This window comes from Protobothrops mucrosquamatus, unplaced genomic scaffold (genome assembly GCF_001527695.2).
Source record: "Protobothrops mucrosquamatus isolate PMUCROS unplaced genomic scaffold, P.Mucros_1.0 scaffold1857, whole genome shotgun sequence".
Classification (NCBI taxonomy): Eukaryota; Metazoa; Chordata; class Lepidosauria; order Squamata; family Viperidae; genus Protobothrops; species Protobothrops mucrosquamatus.
Genome location: NW_015387987.1, coordinates 9,451 through 36,278, shown reverse-complemented (window position 1 = coordinate 36,278; position 26,828 = coordinate 9,451). Strand labels below are relative to the sequence as shown.

Genomic DNA, 26,828 nt, shown 5'->3' with positions numbered 1-26,828 from the left:
AAAGAGAAGCAAATTATCAGATTATTATAGAATGGAAAACTATCAATTTGCACCAGTCAACATCTGATTCAGAAACATTAACTAGTTAAAATACTTTACATAATAAAAAACAGTGAATACAATCAAAGCATATACATAGCAAAAGAAATACATGTCTATCTACTACTCAATTATTGAGCTTCACAATCCCAGAATTGGTTTCCATAAATAGAGAGTTTAAAATAACATTCTCTTATTTTAGAGTCCACCCACTAGCTACGTTATCTAAAATCTATTAGCTACATCTGGAATCAATGATCACATAATGAATACAGTGCAGTAAAATAAACATTGTTGACCAAGTATGATATTTGAAAAATCCCCCATTAAAAATGATTTAGAGATATTATTTTTTGAACTCTAAGCATATAAATAATAGTTTGATGAAGGGTCCCATGCAACTGTATTTTATAGAGGTGCTATTTTAACATATTCATACTAATAATTCCTTCCCAAAAGTTCTGATCATTTAAATTGAGTTTGCTGAGACTGGAATTTTTGCTGGTTTCATAACCAAAAGCCTATTTAAAAACAAGTACAACAAAGAGAACAAAACAACAACACATTAGGAAGTAGGAAAAAATCTTATTTAGATTAAATTTTTAAAGGTTTAATGCCTGGTGCCTAAAAGAAGTTTTGGAAGTTTTTCAAAGTCCACTGAGATCATTTGAAAGAACTTATAACATTGACTTGCCATTCCAGCTTCAATCATAGAAAAAAACCCTAATAAATACTATTTACAACAGAAAGATACAGGAGAGTATAAGATATAAGGGAATACAAGCAACCAGATTCTCATATCCATAAGAGAATCTCCACAACTAGGCTTATTTGGGGAATTGTAGCAAGAAGTCATCAGACTGGGAAAAATTAAGCTAATATACTAAAAGATGACTCCAAGCCTTTTCAGTTTTTACAGAGATATCACCATGGGAGGAAAGTAATAATGAAACTTCTGAGTCTAGCAAGACCAAAATGTTTTGCCAGAAGTAACCATTCTTGTCCACTGAGGTACAACAAAGAACACGTCTACAGTCCAATTCTGCTAGAGAAGGTGGGGAAAAAGTTCCTTGGTTATGCTTCTACTTCACCATGATTATGGAAGCTCCAGAGGAGATTTTCTCTGAGGGCAACACCCTATCACCGGTGGCATCAAAATAGCATCAACATAGTTCTTCCCACTATGAATATTATGGTAGACATCAGGTATGACAATTACTATTTTTTTAAAAAAACAGCAGGGCAAGAAAATAATTCAAAAGGTCTGCCTTTATCATATTTCCACATCAACGCCCCTCATCATGGATGTAGAAGTGAAATGGCAAGCTAAAAATTAGGATTTTTGGAGAATAGTCTATCAAAGCCACCTTTTCACATTAAAAAAATCAGACAAGTCCTCCATTCTCGCCATTGAGATTTACTGACAGTGACAAGTGTTTCCAATCTTTTGTTTGGAACAGAAATAAAGATGCAAGGGAGGAAATGTTCCTTTCTCCTAAAATGTAGCGTTGACTCTTCTGTCAATTTCAACGATTTTTAGTGTTTCATTTGCATCCAGCTCTGAACTGATTCTATAAGCAGAGATGAGGAAGAATTCAGGTTATTGTACAATACTAGTATAAATAAAACCAAGCAAAACAAAAATGACTACTTAGGTTTTTTTAAATTGTTATTGTGAACATTTTAGCTTCACTTCAAAGTAGCAAGATATCAAGTGACATGAAGCTCAACCTTCCCATCCCCAAATCTTTAACTTTAAAATGGCAAAGTTTGAATTTGAGACCTGTCACCTCCAGCATGTGTTCTCTATCCAGAATTGTAACAATTTATTTTAAAAAAATTATTAAATTTGTGTGCTTCCTATCTCACTATCCAAAGCAACACTGGATAGTTTAATTTACTCAATTCAACTGCAATCCTATCGTCTTTTTCCTGGAAGCAAGTCCCACTGAATTCCATGGAAATTGCTTCTGAATAAACATGCACTAGATCATGTGTTCATTTAATTGCTCAAAATCTCAAATTTTCAATTAAGTAAAAAGGTGTTTCCAATGAATCAGGCAGCATTTTTAAAATCTAAGTTCTTATAAAACTTGCAGATGGCAAGTGTCATTTTTAAAACTGCCATCTGTTGGCAAAAAACGCTTTCTTTTCTAAAGTAATGCCTACTGTGGTTTAAAATTTTATTGTGCACAGAAACCATACTTTTTGCCCTTTCACACAACTTTCTTCTGCAAATGTATATACATGCAATTGAATAACACTCGTACATTCAATAAATTAGTTGAGTGTATGTGCTTGTACGTATAGGTATAGGTATGTATGTATGTATGTCAGTCCTTATTCTAGCACTGAGCTACAGCCACTCTGGAAAGAGAAAAGTCTCCTGCAGCAGTGGCTATCTAGAGGTTCTTTTCCAAGTGCATAGGCTTTTTGTAGTATTCTTGGCAAGGAATATTCTCCAGGTACTGTTCATTCATCATGCTGACTGGCTCTATTATCTTTCCAATTACTCTGGCCATGTTTTTTTTTTCTTGGAAGAAATGAGCAATCTAGAGTAGAACATAATGACCTTTTGAAATTTCCCAACACATCTGTAAACAGAGAAATTACATGGACACATTGTATTTATATTTGTAAATCTGTTTAAGAATAAATACCCTTACTGATTTCTAAATAAAGCCCAAAGTTTTTGCTGATGAAAAAGTCCAACAGGAAGAGTAAATGGGGAAATAATTATACAACCAAATATATAACATTCATGCCAAGCCCTTAGTCATCTTGTATCTGAATAAGCCCTATATCATAGTGCCACAGGTCGCACGCAGAGCCCTGTCTGTGGGCACGCGCGCCATCGCCCCAGTCCTGGGCCCTCAGCTTGGTTTTATAAAACCTTTTCGCTTTAGGCTTCTGCCGCCATGTGCAAAAAAAAAAAAAGGTTCAATCAATCAATTTCAACTTCTCGCGGGGAAAAAAAGTTGGAATTGATTGATTGAACTTTTTAGTCCCACCCAGTCTGCCGTTACCACCGCAGCCACGCCCACTCAATGGGCCACGCTCACCCGGCACCCAATGATACATAAGTGGGTTTGGGGTTGCAGTTTGGGCACTCGGTCTCTAAAAGGTTCACCATCACTGTCATAGTGCATCCCTGAAATTTTCACTGAAATTTTTTTCTCCTTTAAAATTATTTATCACCAAGCTGAACGGGACCTAGTAAAGAAAAGGCAGATTGATTTCTCTGCTACTCACTAAAGCAGATATTTTTTCTTTCCCAGTATCTTTCTTCAAAACCAAACACTTACAATGGGCATTCTAATTTTGCCAAATACTCACCTGTGCTGTTGCAGCCCCACCAGCACTGACTTTTCTAGCCTTGTTTCATTGGCTATTGTGATCTCTGTAACATGACTGGGTTGTGACTTGGACATGGGTTCCAAAGACAGGGCTTTGGAAGCATCCAGATGCCTGTCCCAGCCATTGCTGTGGTCTGACAAGGGCTGTTCCTCCAGTGGATAAGGCCCCTCATAAGTCAGCAGACTCCTTGATCTCACTGCAGAGAAAAACAAGGAAGAAATGGAGTAAACTAACAGCAAATTTAACACTTATGAAGACAAGAAATTTCATTGGGATTGATGGCATTCAACAGCTTTAGCAGAGGAGAACATTTTGGCTACAGATGGTGGATTTCAATATAAAAAGCTGCCTTAGATAAATGACCCATCTAAGTCCAAATATTAGATCCAAATATTATGTGGGACTTGATAGCAGAATTATTTCGTAGCCTTGCTCTCAGAGATAAAAAAAAAATGACCAGGTGTTGACTTCTGAATCTTCTGAAATATAAGGTTGACTCCCGCTGTTACATTTACATGTATTATTTAATTTATACAAAGTTGCCTTTTCCTATTTTTTTTCCCAAAACTGGATGGCTTTCAAATATGTTCAATATCAACTCTTAGATTTTGCTCCCTGTTATGCAGCTGAACATATTTGAAGGGCTTCAAGTTAAGAAATAATTGTCTATACTTAAGCAGAGGAAGACTCTTCCCCTTTTTCCAAATGGTAAACATTTTAAATTAAACAAAATAGGTTATATGCATGTAAGGTATCTCAAAATTGAGAATTAGAATTCTTTCCAAAACTAGAATTCTTTCCAAAACTAGAATTCTTTCCAACTGGGCCATCTCATTGACCTGTTTCCAGTCTTTAAACCTCCCATCCCAAATACATTGGTTGTTTCTGATAAAGCAACCTAATTCTGATACTTGCAACGTATGTAAGGAAAGCTCAAAACTATCAGAAGTGAATGCGTAAAAGGATGGAGTGACTACAGCCAAGAACATATACCTGATAAATTAGAGTAAAGATCAACCTCTTGAACAGGTGATGGACAACCTATAGCTTTCAAATCATACAAGACCCAAACCCCTCCTTTTAATCTCCAAGAGTTGCAGTGCTTTACTTACACATACATACACACAAACATACACACACACACACACACACACACAAACTTTCCAGAGATCCCAGTGATGTATCTAAATAATTACTCCCATCCATTATCTTGGCTAATAAAAAAAGGTATGGCCACTAGTAGCTTCTTATCCCTGTTTCAAAGGTTCTACATTAGATATTTTCAGATTACACAGTTCACCATAAATCCTTCTATTGTACCAACAGACCAATAAAATAGAGTTTGCTTGCATACCTGCATCTTGATTTACCAATCAACATAAGTGACTGGTAGATATCTAGGCAGATACAACCATGTGCAGCTGTCCTACAATAAAGAAGCCTTTTTCAGACTAGGTCCCAGATGCTGTTATAGCTCTTGTAGTGCTACTATAGAAGACACAGCAAGGGAGTAATAGTGGTCCACTTCTTCTCTGTATACATGTGGAAAAAATTTCCTACACCAATGCTTAGATATGTAACATGTGATAGCCTCACATGTGATATCTTATTATCATGGAATTACTTTCACTTTTGAGTCTCTTATCTGTATTATAGTTTGTACCAATGACAATAAAAAGAACAGGTACTCCCTAGTCCAATAACTGCAGAAGGGAAGATATGTTATACATGCTAAGAACAAAGTCTTAATTAGGATAACTTTGGTAGTTAGTCAACTACTAACCCTATGCCATCCGTCTGGTAAACTCGCAAGATTTGTTTTTGTCACCATGCACATGTATACATAACCCGAACTAGACTGTTGTTTTTCCATGTCATATAATATATGTGGGTATATGTATAATTCTGTATTTATTTATTTTTGTCATATTTATGTAGTGATTAAACAGGAGGTGGTGACCCTTTGAGAGCTGTATGCTGATTAGTGTACATTCAAAGTGACAATAAAATTATTCTGTTCTGTTCTATTCTATTCTATTCTAAACTGTCTGGGTTGTGATCAAGAGACTCACACTATGTGCCATCAAACCATCTCCAGGTGTCATGTTATTTACTTCTCCCATATTCTGAAAAAGTATAAAAACCAGCAAGAGACCACAGACATTATGAACCTCAACACAGACTGAAGACTTAGGAAAGCGCTATGAATCAGCCAGGTGGTGCCAGTGAATCTCTCCTTTGTAACTTCAGGGTTTCCTGAGTAGCTGAAAGGACTGGCATATTTTCTTTTTCCTTCTGTAAACTCTCTGAATCTATATTCAATAAAATATGGAGTAAGCTATTGTCTCTGATTCTAGAACCTGTTATTTATTGGTTGGTCACTGGTGCCAACACAAGCTCCCAGCATTCCTGACTATTGGTTATACTAACAGAGGGGACTAGAGTAATAGTTTAAAAATTTCTGAGTACCTACGCTGAGAAAAGATGCTTTACAAACTGAGAACATTAAAAACTCCTGATTTTGCACTCACCTATTGATGCTGTATATGACTCTGGTGTAGAATGCTGGGTTGGCAGCACAGCTTTTGTAATGGAGGAATGAGGCCCAAAGCTCTGTGAAAAGCTGCCCAAAATAATTGCAAAGCATAATACTACAACCTGGTAGGGGGGGGGAAAGCACACATTTTATTATACGTAATAAAATTAAAGTCTTGTAATTAAAAGTTAAATATAAAACCAATGCAATGCAATGCAATGCAATACAAAATATAAGTTAAGTACAAAGCCAAGAAAAACTATGCTCCAAAAGTTCTTTCTTCTCTTCTCCTGCTCAGTTGAAATAATTATCTGAAACCTAGGTGCAATACTGATTTAGCTTGATAGTTAGACCTCAACTTATCACTCTTTGTTTAATATTGGTTCAAAGTTACAACAGCGTCAGAAAAAAGTGACTTATGACCTGTCCTTGAAATTATGATCATCACACCAACCCCCCTCAATCACGTGATCACAATCCAGGTGCTTAGCAAATTGATTGCATTTACAATGGTTGTAGCATGATCACAATTTCTGACCTTCTCAGCCAGCTTTCCACACACAAAATTAATTGGGGAAGCCAGGTTTGCTTAACGACCATGTGATTCAATTAATGACCATATGATTTACTTAACAATCATAGTAAAAATGTTTGTGAAATCAAGTGGGTCACATAATGACTTGCTTAATGGTTGCATTGCTTTGAGACTGAAATTCTAGTCCTAATTGTACTATCTGTACTTGAAACACATCTTTTTTTAGCATAGCGATTCTAGAAGCTTTGGAACCATTCTACTCAGTTGAGATATTATTAAAAACAAGTATCATATATTTTATTGGCTTTATATTACCACCCCTCCCATTTCACCTGCTGCTTGTGTGTTCCAATATGTTTAGAAAGGAACTTAACTGGATCTACTGGAAGCATAAACGCTCCATAAAGAAAAATAATAATCTGATAAGAAAGGATCTTGAATGGGTAGATAAACCATAACTATATTCTCAGTTTTTAATCCAACAAAAACCAACCTGAACCCCGTTCAGTTTTCATCTAATTAGTAAAACTAGCCTGTAAGCAGATAATACAGATTTACTGGGATAATAGAACTTCCAACTAATGGAACTGCTTCCTCCCAAAAATATCAGATCATCAGGAAGATACGTTTGCAGGCTAACATTCTTTTTAATTAATTTTTCTTATGAGGGGTAACAATGTCATTCAAATTAGAATATTAATTTTAAGAAATTTCTTTAAGAAGGAATTTTACTTCTGAGAAAGGGAAATGCACATAGGAAATAATTATTTTGGTGCAAATAAGGGACTAGACAGGGAAAGAAAAATGAAAGTAATAGACAATCACTTTCTGTCAAGATTGCATTTCAGAGCCTCTGAATATATGATACCTATGCTGCTAGCTACCATAATGACTGTATTATTTCAATCTATCTCATGGTCTCCTAACTTCCACTTCACCATTAGCATCTCTGCCTAACATTATCTCTATGCACCAAACTGAATGCTACATGAAACAACCACTTCAACCTAATGCTATAATGAAACCTACTGCAGACTTGGCCATCACCATCAGAGCAAACTCAGTATGTCACCTTTATACAGTTATAAACAAAAAAAAAGGAAGACAGTCTAATTAAAATCTAATCCTTATAGGGGCAATAAGAATTTAAACAATTGTCCCCATCAAGATCTCAATGTAGATCTTTTCTTCCCATACCTGGTATTTACTTGGTAAAAGAAATATTTGGTTGGTCTGTAATCAAAGCCAGTCTGGTATATTGTTTCAAACACAGGTTTGAACCCTCAGCCACAGAAGCTCACAGAGTAACTTGGGACTAGTCACTATTACTCAGCCCAAGGTTGTTGATGGAAGGAAAAAAATGAAAGAGAAAGTGTTCTGTACTCTGCTGGAAGCAGAAGGATTAATATAAAAGGAATAAATAAAGCAGTGCGACATGAAAAGCAAAATGTGGCTACCTAGAAACTTATTCCTCACACCTTGACAGCATAAGCTGCATAGAAACACCAAAGAATGATAAGTGAAAGTCCTAAGGGACCATCAGGGATGAGAAGCTGCTTACCATTAGACATGTCCCTGTTTGTGTACTAGCAGCTTTACAGGAGCGTGACACTTTGCCAGCTACCATGGTTTGAAGCCTCTGTAATTGCTGCAGGAGTGTTCTGAAAGATACAGGAGCAGGAATTACTATATAGGTCAGTTAAGAACATAAAAGCCCTGATGGATCAGATTACAGGCTCATTTAGTCCAATCTTCTTTTCCCACAGTGGTCAATCAAATGTCACTGTGAAATCTGCCAGGAGAATATATGAAAACACATAGACACCCTGACTACTAGCAGCCTTATCTTTCATGAAACTGTCTAATCCCTAATTCTACCCAAGTTGAGAGCCATCAATACAGCTTGTGATAGCAAATTCTACAGTTTAACTCTGCACGGTGTGAAGAATTGGTTTTCACACATCCTTCCAATTTTTCTGCCCTTATGGTTTCTCAGATGTATTGGATATTTTAAGATTTTAATACTTCAAGACCTGTCAGGAAGAATACACCCACATAATAAACCCCACAAGAAGAAAGAAAATATTAATTTTCTTTTTTTTTTAGATTGCTCAATAGATTCAGTTTGATCCAGTTTTTTACAAAATGAAGTTTTAGAGGAGCCTTTCCCAACACTGTATCTCTGAGACATGCAACACATCTGTTAAACTTCAGTTAATCCTGTGAACTATGGCTTTAACATTATGGGAGCTGAAGTCCAGGGCTCACTGCATCTAGGGCTCATCCAGATTTTTGCAATCCTGATCTGATAGCCGTGATTCAACACATTTGCGAGAATACCATTTTGAGGAAGAATAGATTAGCATTGTTAACAAGGAACAATATTACATGCTTAAGTCACAAATAATAGATTGTCTATACTTTGTGGCTATTGTATATACTCCCAATTGTGGGAGTTCTTTTCTCATTTACTTTTTTCCCCTTCAAAAGTAAAGCATAATTGCATTAACCTATCAATATGTACCTTTCTCCAGCTACCAAATCTCTTCCTGATTTGGAAATTTATATCAAACTATTTAGCCTGATAGAAGCCTTCCAGGCAGAAATCTGGCCAGCTACCATATTCTGTTCTTTGTTAAAGCTGCCAATGCCTAGGCCCATCTGTATACAAAGCAGGTATTCTGGCACTGAGTTATGGTCCTTCCGTTCCATAGGAGGTTCAACACAAAATCATTGAATTATACTTGCATAGCTTGAGAATATTTGCTTATGTGCTACTTAATGATTGCTTTCTCCCTCCAATCTCAGATGCCAAACCCAGAGCAAAAGGGAAATGTCAGGGGGAAACCAGCTTAGAAAAAAAAGGAGTACATCCTACTCTTCAGTTTCCCAAAATCCCTTTCTACATCACAGCAGCTGAAAAAGGTATAGGAATCTGAATTTGCTATGGTAACGCAGAGGTCTGCCCCCAAGTGCAAAACTTATACGTGGAGACCCTTAACTCTGGTTCATCTAAGAAATGAATGATTGCGTACTTTTATTTAAATCCTTTTTTAAAACAGCCATAGCTGCCCACCGCTATTTAAACTATGCCAGATTCATTACCTTAATCTGTTATTGCACAGAAAGCTGACAAAGCTGACCAAATGTACAATCAGTAATGGAATGTGAGTCTCCTGAAGGATTTTGCTCAAGCTTGCCACTTCATGTGTCAAAAAATGGTAAGTGCCTTTCTTGTTGCTGATGCCTGACTATCTGAAGCTACACTGACAGCCCACGCTGTGAGAAGCAGTAGGCACAGACAGCTTTCCTCAGTTTTCAGTTGCTTGCAAGATTTATTTACTGCAGTGTTTCTATGTCACGTTCTGTCTTTCATACAGTATCCAAAACAGTTCACTGAAATCATCTACACAAAATATATAGACACCAGCAAATCATTTCCAAACTCCACACAGGACATTCTACTATCAAAGGAGTAGATATCCTGGGGGATCCTTCTCCGTATCTCGCAGAACTACAAATCCCACCCACATCAATAAAACCGCTGATTCTCTGCTTCTTCCAGTTCAACCAGGTAGTCCTCAACTTATAACCATTCCTTTAGCGACCATTCTAAATTACAATGGTACTAAAAAAAAAATACTTATGACCACTTTTCACACTTACAGCTGTTTCAACATCCCCATAGTCATGGGATCAAAATTTGGGCACTTGGCAACTGGCATCAATTTATGATAGTTGCAATGTCCCAGGGTCCAGCGATCCACATTTGTAACTTTCCCAGCTGGCTTCCAAAAAGCAAAATCAATGGGGGAAGCTAGACTCGCTTAACAACTGCATGATTCACTTAACAACTGCAATGATTCGCTTAACAACTGTGGCAAAAAAAACCCAACACGTTAAATGGGACACAAGTCACTTAACAGCTGTCTTGCTTAGCAATAGAAATTTTAGGCTGAATTGTGGTTGTCAGTTAAGGACTACCTGTAATTTGGCTCACATAAGAATAGTAGTACAGTGAGGGAATTTTAGATCCTGGTACTAAAGGATGCTGTGATAACTAATGTCATGGGACTGATTTCACATCCCATTTTTGATGTGTCATCTGGGCCTTTTTAGAAATTCAGATCTATTGACACATTTATATAAAAATAATTTAGCTGATTGGTCTCCTGGCCATTCCAATTTTGTTCAGTTCAAAATATAGTATGGAAAGAAAGAAAGTTTGTTTCTCTACTTGGATTGCATATTTTACCTGTTTGTATTCTCCAGAACTTCTACTTTCTTGCGAAGCTCACTGTTCTCAGTTGAGCAGGACTCAACCCTTGGAAATCAATGAAAATTAAAGGCTTAAAGATCTGCATTTGGTTAACCAACGATATGAGATCTACTCTCTGAACTGCCATTAAGAGTAAATAAGAATTTGCCATAAGATTTACATTACTGGCCTTTGATTTTATAACCAAGAATAGCTTGCACTGTAGACAAACCCTATGTTTAGGAAGGCTGGTGATTTATTTATTGAGAAATAAATGAAATAGTCTTCTTTCACCAGCACATTCTGCTCCAAGTTTTATTCTCAGCCTGGGTATATTAGATCAGAGGTCCCCAGCCTTTTGGGCACCAGGAACCGGTTCCGTGGAGAGAGGTTTTTCCACAGACGAGCTGCATGGTTTTGTGTGCTGCTTGCATCCTGCGGATGGGGCTTTGCTTGTTTATGTGGACCAGTTGCTGGCATGCCGGTACCAGACCACGGACTGAGGATTGGGGACCCCTGTATTAGACCATGGCTGTTATACTATTATTATTCCAATATCTTTATATATTTATTATGCATAGTCTGTTCCTTATGCCATTAACAGTCTGGTTTCCCCCCCCCTCTTAGTAGCCACTAGGGGGCATAGAAAGCATGTGTTCTTCAAAATTTTGGAGGCCATAGTGTTTCCTTTCAACACAGCAAGGCAACTTCTCAAGAGCTGGATCTCTTTAAATTGAATAAGGCCATTGGCCCATCTATCTTCCTCCCTTGAACAGCTTGCTTTCTAAAGAGAATTCTTGATCACAGAGATCGGATATTAAATCTGGACTTCCTGCAAATAAACATCTCTTACAATTGGGCTCTAAGCTTCCGTTTTGTCAATCTTCTTAGATGTTTGATCAAATGGAATCTTCTGCTCACCTCTTCTCCAGGCTGTCCATGTATTCTTTCTTTTTCCGCCTGCTTTCTTGGGCAGAAATCTAGAAGAGAAAATAGCAGTACCCTTCACAAAACCAGACCAAACCAAACCAACAGGGGGGGAAAACTATGGTTACTCAGTAACAGAAAACAAAAATCCTGTTAAACCATGTTCCCTTTGGAGGTTAATCTTAGGACAGATAGGCAGTTAAAATATTTTTAATTCAGCTGCAGGCAAACTTGGAGGCAGGGAACAGCAAGCACAGACACGGTTTACACCCACAGAAAGACAGCAAAGAAGTGAATGGCTGTTAAAAGAGTGAAAAATTCACAGAGGGACTAGAATCATCTTTCCTACTTGCTGGAAAGATTGAAAGATGGAAAAAAGTGGAACAGATTGTAGGAACAGATGTGTAAGAAACCAAATTACCTTGTTCTTGATCTTTCTACGGATTTTCTTCAGTGCTTTCTCTTCTGATTTAGTGAGGGGAAGTTTTGTAGGGATGGGATATCCTTCTGCTATCAAAGTTCTTTTCTCCTCCTCTGTTAAGATTAGGGGACCTGTGCCCTGCAGTTTCTTTGACAAGAGGGTGAGTTGGGGAAAAGGGAAAAGAAGGCACTGGTAAGCATGGGTAACACTGTCTTAAATATTAAATTTGTGATCACCAAACAAAATATTAGAATTAAATACCCAAGCAAGCAGGAAAGTCTATTCTCCAAAGCAGTACAGACTTGGTTTAAAAGAACCACTACCCAATTAATATTAATAGATTCAATTAATATAGTAGATTCAAAAAGTTACGTCTGCACTAAAATACTTGCTTTTTAAGTTTCTAGAAGTATTTATATTAAAAATGTTTTTTTTTAAATTAACATTCCAATTCATCAAGGCATTTCTTAATCAATTGGCATGTTTTTAATTATTTAGGCTGTTAGTCAGCTAAATATTGTAGTAAAACACTGGGGAGAGAGGATATGTGTATATTCATACAAACATAAATATCCATAATGGAAAGAGGCAGAGATATAGGATTAATTAATTGGGTGGCCAGCAGAACAATATTTGCATATTTTATATACAGGTAGTCCTCGACTTACGACTGTAATGGAGCCCAGAATTTCCACTGTAAGTCATGACAGTCATAGGTCCAGGCACCCACATGAACAACCCAGTTTTACAAAAAAAAAAAATTTGCAGAGGTTGTAAAGTGAACATGTTGGTTATAAAGCGAGTCCATTCATTCCTTTGGGAGTTTTTATTTTTTTGCTGGAAACTGGCTGGAAAGATTTGAAATCAGCAAAAAAGATAAATAGCAGATACATGACTACGGGATGCTACAACCAGCCAAAAAGTAAACCATTTGCCAAGTGCCCAGAATGAGATCATGTAACCGTGGGGACAGGGTGCCATTGTCAGAACTCTGAACCAGGTTGTGTCTTTTGAAGGATCCGTCCTAACTCTGACTGGTTGCTAAGTAACTGGCTATTAAGTGAGGAGTGCCTATAGACCAGTGGTTCTCAACCTTTTTAATGCCGCGACCCCCAACCGGTCGTAAGTCGAGGACTAAACCGGTCGTAAGTCGAGGACTAAACCGGTCGTAAGTCGAGGACTACCCAACCGGTCGTAAGTCGAGGACTTTCCCTGCCCGGGAGCACCGCGCATGCATGGTTCCGCCCCCTGCGCCGGCCGAGGCGTAGCTGGCAAGCGGCAGAGACGGAGCAGGCCGACCACCAGCTGGCCCAGCCCAAGGGAGGTAAGGCACCCGCCGGAAAAGGGGGAAAAAAATGGCGGACAGCCTTGCTTGGCGACCCCCGTGAAATGGTCGATCGACCCCAAATGGGGTCGCGACCCATAGGNTACCAACAGTAAAATTTGTCCCAGATTCCAAAATAATCTGTTTCCGTCTTGTCCTTTAATTCCATAGTTAGCCTGTCCATGTCCGCACATGATAAAAAATTTTGTAGAATCTCTTCTTCAGTAGGAATTTCTTTGTTTCTCCAATTTTGAGCATAGGTCAGTCTGGCGGCCGTAAAGATGTGTAACATTAGATAGAGTGATCCTTTGTCATATTTTTGTATAGTAATACCAAGAAGGAAGAGTTCTGGCATTTCTTAATCAATTGACATGTTTTTAATTATTTAGGCTGTTAGTCAGCTAAATATTGTAGTAAAACACTGGGGAGAGAGGATATGTGTATATTCATACAAACATAAATATCCATAATGGAAAGAGGCAGAGCTATAGGATTAATTAATTGGGTGGCCAGCAGAACAATATTTGCATATTTTTATATACAGGTAGTCCTCGACTTACAACAGTAATGGAGCCCGGAATTTCCACTGTAAGTCATGACAGTCATAGGTCCAGGCACCCACATGAACAACCCAGTTTTACAAAAAAAAATTTTGCAGAGGTCGTAAAGTGAACATGTTGGTTATAAAGCGAGTCCATTCATTCCTTTGGGAGTTTTTTTTTTTTTTGCTAGAAACTGGCTGGAAAGATTTGAAATCAGCAAAAAAGATAAATAGCAGATACATAACTATAGGATGCTACAACCAGCCAAAAAGTAAACCATTTGCCAAGTGCCCAAAATGAGATCATGTAACCGTGGGGACAGGGTGCCATTGTCAGAACTCTGAACCAGGTTGTGTCTTTTGAAGGATCCGTCCTAACTCTGACTGGTTGCTAAGTAACTGGCTATTAAGCGAGGAGTGCCTATAGACGAATGGGAATGGCTATGGATTAAATGCCTGGAGCATTCTAACTACACATTCTGAGGGCAGCCTTATGTTAGTGCATTCTTCAACCGAGCAATATCCAGATCCCTTTAATTACTGTTCTTCTTCAATATTCTGAAGTATAAAAAAAATAAGCATTCGCTAAATGGGACAAATAATAATTTCCATTACAAATGTTTTAATATCAATCAAAGTTCCTAAATAATTCAAACAAAATGCAATACTTAAAAGAAAAAGGCAGAGACCACTGTCTCTTACATGTGGTGCTGTTAAGAGAGGTGAATTGGTGAGGGCGGAAGCTGTGCGTGAAGTCACTTTAACAGTGGCCTGCAAGTGGGTGGGACTTGATGGTGGGAGGGACCGGGTTGGGCTTTGTCCACCCTCAGAATCACTGCCATGGCTGCTGGGGGGTGTTGGAGGCATGTGTAGAGTATCCACCACTGCAGGAGAAAAACAAGAGGAGGAAGAATAAACTAGAGAGTTTTGTTTTAAAATATTAGAAAAAGAATAGTCCTGGTTAGATACTATGACTCAAAAATCATGAGTTTAGGAATGCAAATTCTCTTCCACTTTATCTCACTCATGTGATTGAGTTTGAAAAATACATGTCTTGTATCAATAAACATGTTCTTTGAGGGATTTGCAAGCCTCAGAGTTCTGCTTTATTTGTCTGTGTCGATCAGAACCTTGACATTTGTTTTGTAAATCATAAACTTCCTGGATGCCCAAACTAGGAAAGTATGGGCTAAGGGTAGTTGATAGATGCCAATCAGGTTATCAATGCATACCCTAGCTTGTACATGAAATTTAAATCATGATTTCAAAGGCATCTGAAAGGATGAATAAATTAGTTACACCTGAACTAAAGATTATCTGTCCATCTGTCTATTTATCTACCTAACTTCCAGAAAAAGTCACTTCCATATTGTTGCCAAGAAAACCTCATGTTTTCAGTTATCAGGAGATGAACAGTCTTTTAAACTTTTCATTCATTCATTTATTCGTTTGTTCATTCATTTTCTCAAATTTATATAGTTGTCCATGTCTCAGAGAAGTGCTCTAGGCAGTATATCATAAAGTACTATTGCATAGCCAGAGAATCATTGTGAAAACTCAATTCCAATGAATTATCTATTGAATTACAATTGTAACTTGAAAAAGGAATCCTAACAACACTGTGAAAACCAGATTTCTGTGTCTGCATTTTTAGTAGTCAATAGAACATTCAGCCATAGACAAAAGAACCAATATTCTTAACTTCTAAGAAAAGCTTAACAAAAAAGAGCAGACCACCATAGGCCAATCATCCTTTCCCGATTTTAGCTTACTATCCTGGTTTGTTAGCTGATATTAAGGAAAAATTTCCTGGTTCAAATTAACAGTAAACTCTGGCTTAATGCAAACATGGATGAAGGAAGAGGAAAAAGGGGAGAACTGGAGGTTAAACATTTCTGTATGACTCTCATCTGCAACTCCAAGACTTCATAAACAAATGTCCATGTGCAGAGATCATGAAGACACAGAATTGCTAAGATAGCAGCCAGAACTATGCAATCGATGTCATCCCCTTATTTTATGTATGTTGTGACACAGGTTTAAAAAAGGGCAGTGCTTCAATCGGGTGGTTTAACCCCCTCTGTGTAGACACACTTGGATAAAAGAGATTGGAATTGTTAGTACCTGCCAAGGCCAACCGCTTAGAAAAAGGAGCACTGATAAAGCCTGAGCATCCTTTAGCAGTTTTCTCATTGTAACTGAGTGGCTCAGAGGAAGAGTATAGTATCTTACTCATTGCATTCTTCCTTTGGACAATGGCCATGAGCAGACAGAACACGTTTCTTGCCAGGGCACCCTAAAACCTTTAACTATCTCCTGCTCCTCTCCCCACCCTCCTTTTTTAGCTAAAACAACAATTTCCTTGGGGCACAGTTTTTCCGTGTGTCTACTGAATAATAATTCTAAACCACACAGATTCCTGATCAAAAGTAATGTTCTTTCTTGCCAATCATTGTACAGAAGAAACTCTATGCTACATAACAAACCTTCCTTGGATGAAAGGTTCAAAAATTGATCCACTTCATGCGGCTCCAGTTTAATCTCAGGAAGAACTTTGTGACTCTCTGATTTAGTCTGAAAAAAAAAAAGAAATTCAAAAAGAAACATTTTTAGAACCAGAGCAGATGGTTATCCCTTTTCTGCTTTATTAAATAACACGGAAGCATGTGTTGCACCACTTTCTTCATTAACTCTGGGTGGAGATCAGCTTTCTGATATCCTCCTTGTGTTGCAAGGTGCCATTGCAAGTATGTTTCATGCTCCAACTAGCCATTGGAACTGATGACTGGATCCATACATAGAATGGGGCATACTCCAGAATAATTGGGACCAGCAATTCTGTCATTAAGTGTTGCAGTCATTAAGTGGTAAATCACATGACCGCAAAAGATATATGACCTTATTTCGCCTTCAGTTGTTAAGCAAAACATCATGTGACTGGGACGTACAATTTTACTTCTGCCATCTCTATTAACTCTGCCTCAAATTAAGTAAGGCACTATGTTTCTCATTGTCTAGGGATATTATCCATTTGGCTAATCAAGTTTTTAAGTACCAGAAACCATACTGTGCCATCATCCTGCAGCGGTGGCTCTTCCCCCTCCAGGATGGTGGGGCTGGGCGAAGCAGTAAGACTGCCTGACGGAGCAAGGCCGGATGTTTCAGTCACTGCTGGTTCTGTCTTTATGTTGGCTGATGTCAGCTCTGATCCCAGGCACCAGTCTTCATTTTCCAAGTCAGCTGGGGGAATGAGAAATGAAAACAAAGCACACATTAAGAGCCAGAAAGGGACAGATTTCCACAGAAATCAAAAGGAGAGGGAAGAAAAAACAAGAGAACGCAAATCCAAGCTAAGGAGAGAAGAGGAAACATGACCAAGAAAGCATTTAATTCATTAAGCAATGCTTTTTATCTCCTTTTTCGGGCTTTTACTTCAGAGAGAAATCTGGGGCTTTAAACTGCAGCCTCTACACAGCCCTGAGGTGAAGGTGAATTGGCTGAGGACCCAAAAAAAGGTAATTACTGAAAATTACCAAGAAAAAACTCCAACAAGACTAAACAAGCCATCAGACAAGCAGCCAGAGTTGTGTGTTAAAGCCAACCAAACCCTTGCTTAGTTCCCCATCTCTGCCACTGGGGTCATTCAGCTTCCCTTGAGCCCCTGAGATTTGAAAGAGAAAAGTTTTTTTTAAATGAAAGATTGTTCTGTTGTCTTAAAATTCTAGTCTCTTCCTCGGAACTCAGTGCGGTAGGAGAAGACAGTGGGGAATAAAATTCATGGAACTGTGAAAGCCTTGGTTGATTTATAAACTTTTTTATCTTTATTTTTAAAAACCCTAATGATAAACAAAATCATTGGCAAATAAAGCAATGTGGCCTTAAATGAAAAAAAAATGAAGCAAGAATAAATAGAAGTTTAGAAACAGCTGCAGAGTTTGTAATACAACTCAAGTTTTTCATAAAGGCCCCTTTAAAATATATAAATTTGCCGAAATAGACTAATTTGCTAAATAAGTACATAAATAATATTTGCTAAATAAATAAGAGAAGATATTCTACAATCGGGCTGCCACAAAAACATTTTTTTCATAATTTTCCTTCCCAAAATTTTTGATAGTAGCGAGTCTAAAGCTGAAGCTGAACCAAGCACATTCAGTGGGAATAAGGCCATTCTTGACATAGTCCAATCACGAACCATTGAGAGACTCCTTCCCCAGCCCCCATCTTTATCTTTCAAAAGCACTGAGACTCCAAATCCCTGAATTCCCTGCTGGCAGTCTGTGGACCAGCTAGGAAAAGCTAATTAGAGGGTTTAAAGCAAATGTTGGCGGCCAGTGGCTGCACCCTTTTTGGGCGGCACTCCTGAGCCCTCAAGATCAACTGCTGAATTTTCAGCAGTTATTTGATAATGACAGTGCATCTTAATATTGGTTTTCTCTGAACAAAAATAAGTAGAATAGGCTTAGGGCAGTGTTTCTCAACCTTGACAATTTTAAAGCATGAGGACTTCAACTCCCAGAATTCCACAGCCAGCAATGCTGGCTGTGGAATTCTGGGAGTTGAAGTCCACATGCCTTAAAATTGTCAAGGGTGAGAAACACTGGCTTAGGGCATTTTTTTGCTCCCTTAAAAAGAGACCTTCCCTTAGCATTTTTTTTAAAAAAAGAGACCTACCCTTAGCAATTGTTTTCTTTATTTAGAAAGACACAAGTTTTTTTTAGAAAAAGAGAGAGACCAGAAGGGTCAAACATTCCAGTTGTCCGCTGTAGATATATCACTGCATCATCGCCTTGTTTTCTGCCTCTGATTTTATTTTTATTTTAAAAATACATTTAGGAAAAGAGTAAAATGGGCTCAAAAGAGTCAAAATCAGCACCATAAAATTAGTGGAGAAGTGGCAAAGGAAACTGAACCAAATTGTTGAGAGATGGAGATCTTTTAAAATACTTTTTAAATTCTAATTACAGTGCTCCTTATCTCATTTTCAACAACAGCTAACTAGGTGCTTGTTGGAGGCCCCCCTATATCTTTCAAATCACCAGCAAGTTACACAGCATTCCCTGAAAAAGTAAAAACTCCTTTGTATTACAGATAGACCTTGACTTACAACCATTTATTTAACAACCATTTGAAGTTACAATAGCACTGAAAAAAGTGACTTATATCAGTCCTTGTACTTATGATTATCACAGCATACCCATGGTCACAGGATCAAAATTAGCCGGCATGTATTTACAATGGTCGCAATGTCATGTGACCATCATTTACAATCTTCCCAGCTGGCTTCCAACAAGCAAAGTCAATGGGAGAAGCCAGATTCACTTAACAACTTCATGATTCACTTACCAACTGCAGTAATTTGCTTAACTGTATCAAATAAGGTTGTAAAATTGGTTGGGACTCAATTAATAACCGCCTTGCTTGGCAACAAAAATTCTAGTCCCAAATGTGTTTGTAAGTCCAGGACTACCTGTATTTGGGACGACAGCCACAGGAATCTTAGGCCTCTATGACTTTCTCTGTGTATATCATTTCAGACCCATGTCATGACTGCTTGCTGCTATCCTCTTCAAGAATGCCTCTTTGGTAAAATGATACAGAGCTGATAGATGGAGTCACCCTTCTTAAAGAGAGGAGATATTTATTGCCACAGAATGCAATTACCAAGAGATCTGTCGACAACAGGAGACGAAAAAACTAAGGTTGAGAGAAAAAGCTCCTGCAGCCTTCTATTTCTGCAGCCTTCAATTCAGGAACAGGAAGGTGGTAGGGGGACTTTGTACATTTGATGCTAGTAATTACTCTATGGTGTAATTTTAAAACGTCTCCCACTGGCAAGGGAAGATGTAATTTGAATTACGTTGGCCAAGCCAAGAAAAATTACAAGCAAAAATAAATATGTATACATCCTGTAATCAGACACTTCAAAACAGTAATCTAAACTGTGCCAAGAAGGATCAACATATATAAAAAAACCTGCATTAAGGAAGAAAAAAAAAACCTCACAGGACATGCATAAGCGATTCTCGACACATTAAAAATGTACACAATTTATCTCAAAACAGACATTTCTTAGAAAAGGCCTATTATTCTATAAACATCTGGCATTAGAAACAGAAATTATCCCTCATAAATACAGCCCACAGGCAGATTCTACTCACAGGTTACTCACAGTAAAAGCACACATAATCTCCCTTTTAGTGCTTCTGTAATACTAACTCACTGCTCTGTCCTACCAGGTGAGAGACTGGTATTCATGTGTGGAAATAATTTCCTTTAAGAGTTGCCCAGAGTCAGGGGTTTTGTCTGCTCCCTCACCTCCTTCCTTTTGCTCTAGTTCCACAGATACTGAAGGGCACGCTTTGCTCCCAACAAAGAAGCTTCTGTGCAACGGTCAAACACTAGAATCTTTTTCCGACAGGCGGAGTGGAATGATTACATGGAAAGGAGGTGGGTGGGAATGAGGAGAAACAGGAGAGAAACTAAAGGATTATATGTGCAAGAAAAATTTTGAAGAGCTTTTTGTTTAGCAGGGCGGTCACCAGTTTCAGTGATCCAAGGTTCAGACTGTATTAAGAGTCCAGCTTTGATAGGAATTTGTTTTCCACAGAAGGTCCTGGTTCTCAAAGGACCGAGTGAAGAGTTTCCAAACATATGTAGAAGGCCTGTCTCTCTTTAACATTGTGTTTGTTGTAGCCAAAGGCCTACATTCCAAGGAAATTACTTCTCACTTTAGAATCTAGCCATTGGGAGAAGTTTTATATCCAAATGTATTTTATTCTTTATACCGTTTCCATCTTCCCTTTAAATATTAACAGGATCCACAAATGGTCTGAGAATCAATGTCTCCACTAGATAATTGATAGTCAAGTTAAAATTAAGTTAATCAACTAAAATTAGCAAAATTCCTCAAACCCCCTCCAAAATAAGTTACCCAGACCTAATCCACATATCAAAGGATAAGGTCTGCAAATACAAATAGAGTTAATTAAATTAGGTCTCCCAATGGAATTGCATGTTCACAAGAATACACACATACATATACACACACATGCCCCTCAAGTATCTCCCTAGAATCAGCATGTATACATTTCCACACCCTGGACAAGTTCCCCCTATACAAATCTGCTGCTATAACTCCATTTCTCTACAGCCTGCCCCTAAAGGGAAATTGTTTTGCTTCTAGGAATAAATATTTCTTCTTTCCTCACAGCTGTCTAGGTCTCATTTTTATTTATTCTTGAGCAGCCCTGACACTATTGAGCTTAACTGGATTTTAATGCTATGCTACCTTGTATAAACACACAGCTTTCTTTCTTTTTTACTTGCAACCACACATAGTTCTTGACTTACAACCGTTCGTTTAGTGACACTCAAAGTTACAAGGGCACTGGAAAAAGTGACTTATGATCAGTTCTCTCATATGGTCCAAATTCGGGCACTTGGCAACCACAAACTCTTTATGACAGTTGCAGCATCCTGCAGTCATGTGATCACAATTTGCAACCTTCCCAGACAGACAAGCAAAGTCAATGGAGAAAGCTGGATTTGCCTAATGAACAATGATTCACTTAACAACCCTGGCAAAAAAAGGTCATAAAATTGGGCACAATTCACTCAGCAGCTCTCTTGTTTAATAACAGAAATTCTGCTTCCAATTGTGATTGTAAGTGGAGGGTAACCATATCTGATTTCTTTGCTATGAGACAGATCTTGGCTATATATAGGTTGTATCAAATATCTGAAAGCCTTTTGGCTTAGGATGCACTCTTTTCAAGGAGCAAAGTTTCCACTGAAAAGAAAGAAATATTAACAGGCTCAGCATGCCTGTCCCTTGAAACTGCATCCCTGCCTTTTCATATCACTGTTTTACTCCTATAGCCCTCACTTCCCCAAAAGACCCCTAAAAAGTGAAGCTCCCAGATATACAAGTAGTTCTGAGCCCAAAATGTATGTTGCTAAGTGAGACATTTTTAGGTGAGTTTTGCCTCACTTTACGAACTTTTTCACCACAGTTGTTAAGTGAATGATGGCAGTAACATAGTTGTTAAGTGAATCTGGCTTCTCCATTGACTTTGCTTGCCTGAAAATGACAAAAGGGGATCACATGATCCTGGGACACTGCAAACGTCATATAATATGAGTCAGTTGCTAATATGAGTCAGTTGAATTTGACCATGGGGATGCTGCAATGGTCGTAAGTGTGAAAAACGGTCACAAGTCATTTTTTTCAGCGCCATTGAAACTTCCAACATTCACTAAATAAACTATTGTAAGTCGAGTTCATAAGTTTCCTGCCCTTGCTGTAAGGTTCTCCTTCACAGGTTGCAAAAAACAATTGTCTTTGGGGGGGGGATAATAAACAGGATTCACATGTCACCCCATCTTTCTCACCACCTTGTCACACCTACATAAAACTAGTTGATAGTTACTGATTCTGTTTAGTCAAAATAAGAAGCTGAACGTATAGCTTTACATCCCTTGTGGGTTAGGGAAAGAGTAAAAAAAGTAAGGCCACACTTTTTATGTAGGGGTTCAGCACTGGCTTTGTTGAGACACACAAACACACACAGAGACACACACACACAAAGACTCTTTTCAAGTAGCTGGGTTCCTATAATTTACCATACTCATACTTTACTAAGTGGTTTTCAAAACTTGCATCGACCAGGGCTAGTCCTAACAATGAAGCTGGGAAGAGAAGGGGAAGATGGTTTTGGGCTTAGTGTCTAACTAGTCTCAATTCCCAGGTAGCAGATAGAGGGTTGACCTGCACAATGGTGATGACTACAGGCAGTCCTCGACTTACAACAGTTCATTTAGTGACCATTTCAAGTTACCACGGCACTGAATAAAGTGACTTATGACCATTTTACAGTTACAACCTTTGCAGCATTCCCCATGATCACATGATTAAAATTCAGACGCTTGGCCACTGGCTCATATTTATGATGGTTGCCGTATCCCGGGGTCATGTGATCCCCTTTTGCGAACCTCTGACAAGCAAAGTCAAATGGGAAGCCAGATTCACTCAGCTGTGTCACTAACTTAACGACTTCAATGATTCACTTAACAACTGTGGCAAGAAAAAGGGGGCAAAACTTTCTTAACAAATGTCTCACTTAATAGAAATTTTGCGCTCAATTGTGGTTGTAAGTAGAGGACTACCTGTACAGTACTTTAAAAATCTTTTATTACTGGTAGATGCAAGTTACTCAGAGCTCTCAGGAATCTAATGGTACATAAACAAAAAAACCAGCCATACTAAACCAACAAAAAACAGTCGTAGTAAATAAACAAAAAACATAAAATAGCAATTTAGGAACTACCTTTTACTGCGTTTTTAAAAAGTGAGATTAACAAATACAAGATTAAACTATATGCAACAAAATATCATAGACTAAACAAGTTTCAAATGCAGAGCTTGAGATAAGCAAGATATATCTGCCTGGTAGCTAGTATTTATTGTTTTGATGGGTTTGTGTAAAAATAAAAGGGTTGTAAATTGTTTAATAATAAACTTAACATGGTATTAAGTGATAAAAAAAATTTTTTTATACAAATAACCTAAGATCCTTTCTATCGAAATCCCACAATGTATTTATGTATATAACTCGGTTTAATCTTAAAGCGTTTAACCGTTAGTGGTGAACTCCCCTTTTTGTACGTGACACTATAAGACAAATCTCATTTCTACGGTAATTTAATAAAATCTCAGGAGTGCTTTTTATAACAAAAGCAATTCATATGAAATATGGGGTTCCCTTCAAATATTCAAATAAACCTTAGCAAAGTAAAGTTTCCAGGGTAACTTGAAACTGGTATAGCCTTAAATGAATTCTAGTAACGCTGATATAATATATCCAGGATGCAGATTTCCGGGTCTGACAAAAATATATTTCATGGGGATTCTTTTCTTAAACACATTACCACAGAATGATGCAATAGCCAGTAATTTACTTTCTGACTAATTCCTTGGTTTCAAATTCCAGTTTATGCTATCCGGAATGAATTACATCTGGGTGACATACTTAACTTTAGAAAAACTTCAGATCTTGGTTAAAGAACTGTTTGGAATAAGGGTAAGATGGCATCACAAACATTCACTTTAATATTGTTTTAATTTGTCACTCAAGCTCACTGTAAGGAAATGTCCTTGTAAAGAAAGCAAATTAATATAGAGAAAGAATGTGACTGATTCCAGTTATCATATCTCAAGGATGCTTAAAAAGATTCTTTAATTCATGGAAATAAGTTTCTTAAATATGATATACAGGAGGTCCTTGACATACGACCACAATTAAGTCCAAAATTTCTGATAGCAGGACAGTTGTTTTGCCCCATTTTACAAACTTTCTTGTCACACTTAAGTGAAGCACTGCAGTTATTAATTTAATAATGTGGTTGTAATGTGAATCTGACTTCCCCATTGATTTTGCTTATCAGAAAGTCACAAAAGGTGATCACATGATCCTGGGACACTGCAACTGTCATAAATATGAGCCAGTTGCCAAGTGCTTGAATTTTGACCATACGACCATGAGGATGATGCAATGGTCATAAGTGTGGAAAATGGTCATAAGTTATTTTTTTCAGAGTCGTTGTAGCTCTGAAGGGTCACTAAATGAAAGGCTGTTGAGGACTGCTTGTATAAATATGAGTGTCTGTACATGTACATATTCATATGAATGTAACAGTACTTGTGAATGCTATATGTATGATTATCTTTATCTGATTTTCCACAAGTAGTATATGACTTCAGAGACCATACTTTCTTGTGAAAAAAATAAAAGACAACCCTGAAAATGGGGCAAATCTGAAAAAAGTTCATAAGGAATTTGTATACAAATAATAAAACGACTTAATAAATTTATTAATCTAATTTATTTAGATTTTCCATCGACAGACTTTATTTTCCCGACAGGAGGTAGTATTTTCTGTACACTATTGACATCTACACTGAGTTCTTAGTCCGCAGGTCAGACGTTAACATAATTATATGAAGACGAAACCTTCACAGTTCTTTACCATATATTTTGCAAGCAAAAGCAAAACAAGTATCCTGTGACAGTGATCTTGGCAACTTTCCCTTGTCAAAACTCCCCATCTGGTTTAAAGCTTGACTTGGACTGCTTACACACATCAAGAAACTTGCTATCAAAAAACAACTAGACTCCACTGTCATATGAATTAAGATTCTGTTTCCAATAACTATTTTCTTTTAAAGGGGAAACCTTGGTATGTGGGAGAAACCAAAACTGTATGAAGAAGAAAGAAAAAAAATATTGTTTTATTCCAGCTCTTATCCAATTCCATCTCAGCAGGCTTGATAAACAGGCATCAGCGCTTAGAACAGTAAAAAGATCATCAATGATTCACCAGACATATGAGTAACTCTAAGTCTTGGGCTCCCTAAGATCTTGGATATAGTTGTCTATTTTCAATAGAAAAAAATGTATTAATTAGAACTGATTGATAATGAGAGATACGTGCAGACACATCATCTTGGTAAACTCCTAGGTCCATCTGATTGTAATTTCTTTTTGGATTTTCAGTTTTGAAAAAAATGAAATGGAAGCTGTCATGCTGGAAAGCAAAGCAGTCTTGCATAACAAGAATGCTTTGGAGTTCTGCATAGCCTCCATAACATTTTTTACGAAATAAAAATAATATCTCAGTGCTTCATTCAAAGTATGCCCAATTGCCCAGAAAAATGTCAGAGGTCACCTGAGGTAATCGAAGTAGTAAGGAGCAACCTCTCCAGCTATCTCCATCAATGGGCGAGTTATAATCACCATGGCATCCATTTTGTGAATATATACTGCCTCCTCCCTATGAAAACTACTTTGTGAGAGCAATAAACAGATGCAGATGACACGGGGCCAGGAGAGTTGATTGCCTAGAACATGAGTATTTCAACGTTCAAGCGTGGATTTCCTTCCATAAAAATATATGACTTAATTCCCTTTCTACATTTAGGCCTTCACTCAAGGCCCTCTACACTTGCTGAGATTATGAATTCCTATATATTTTTTAAAAAAATCACTCTCACATATTTTTATTCATTCAAGAAAGAGAACATGTCATGAACTATTACTTGAAAATGGTAAGGATGATAACTGACACTACTTTTAGAAATGTGTGCATTGATTTGTTGGCGGGATGTTAAGCAAGATCCAATTAAATAAATGCAGCACAAATAGCCACAAGTAGAACAGTGGTCGGATAAAACAAATCTTCCACCTCTCTTTGCTGTCCAGAATCATTTTGGAATCAAGCAGGTTTCTAAAATAAATAAACAGGAGTCCCATTTTCTGCGGATACGATCACCAGAGGCTAATGGCAGTTTGTAATATTTGAGTTTATTTACAATAATACAGATTGAATATAGCTTCAGTTGTTTAAAATACTCAGACCTATTGTCCCACATATGGTCTCCAAAGAGGCTGCTAGTTACTAATAATATTGTTAGCCAGTAGAACGGTAACCATTTTTTTGTTTTTTGGTTAATTTTTTCCCCCCTGACAACAGCACCCTTTGGAAATGTCTGAAATTCTAAGATATTTACACTCTATTGCCTCTTTCAAGATTCTAGACAGGCTACACTTCAAGGCAACCAATAGTGAGAATCTTATTTCCAGAAATTGATTAGCAAAATTCATTACATTCTTTTACCTTCATTGAAATTGTCATCAGCTGAAATATGGGTCAATGGCGACTGGGGCCGAGAGTCCCCACAAAGGGAATAGCTATGTTCTGCCTGGATGAGGGGAGCTGGAGAAACTGGTGATAATTCCACTTCCATCATCTCATTTTTCTCAGACAGGAAGGGATCATTCAAGAGCTGCCCCAAAACATCCTGGGAAAAATCATCAAGGAGTTCTGTGAAG

The 26,828-nt window shown here is 37.7% G+C and overlaps 1 protein-coding gene across 2 annotated transcripts; it reads right to left on the bottom strand.

Moving 5' to 3' along the window:
• Positions 1–26,828, bottom strand: CREB3L2 (cAMP responsive element binding protein 3 like 2). 2 transcript variants are annotated; one of them, XM_015823388.1, is made up of 11 exons: positions 26,614–26,828; positions 16,994–17,178; positions 16,425–16,512; positions 14,641–14,822; positions 12,074–12,220; positions 11,647–11,705; positions 10,723–10,791; positions 8,029–8,128; positions 5,928–6,054; positions 3,376–3,592; positions 1–1,610 (listed from the first exon to the last, which is right to left on the bottom strand). In XM_015823388.1, exons 1-11 carry the CDS (start codon positions 26,744–26,746, stop codon positions 1,535–1,537), a joined length of 1,383 nt encoding a protein of 460 aa, XP_015678874.1. In that variant the 5' UTR covers positions 26,747–26,828; the 3' UTR covers positions 1–1,534. The 2 variants fall into 2 exon arrangements, with proteins under 2 accessions (XP_015678874.1, XP_015678875.1); XM_015823389.1 differs by having other exon boundaries at positions 17,006–17,178.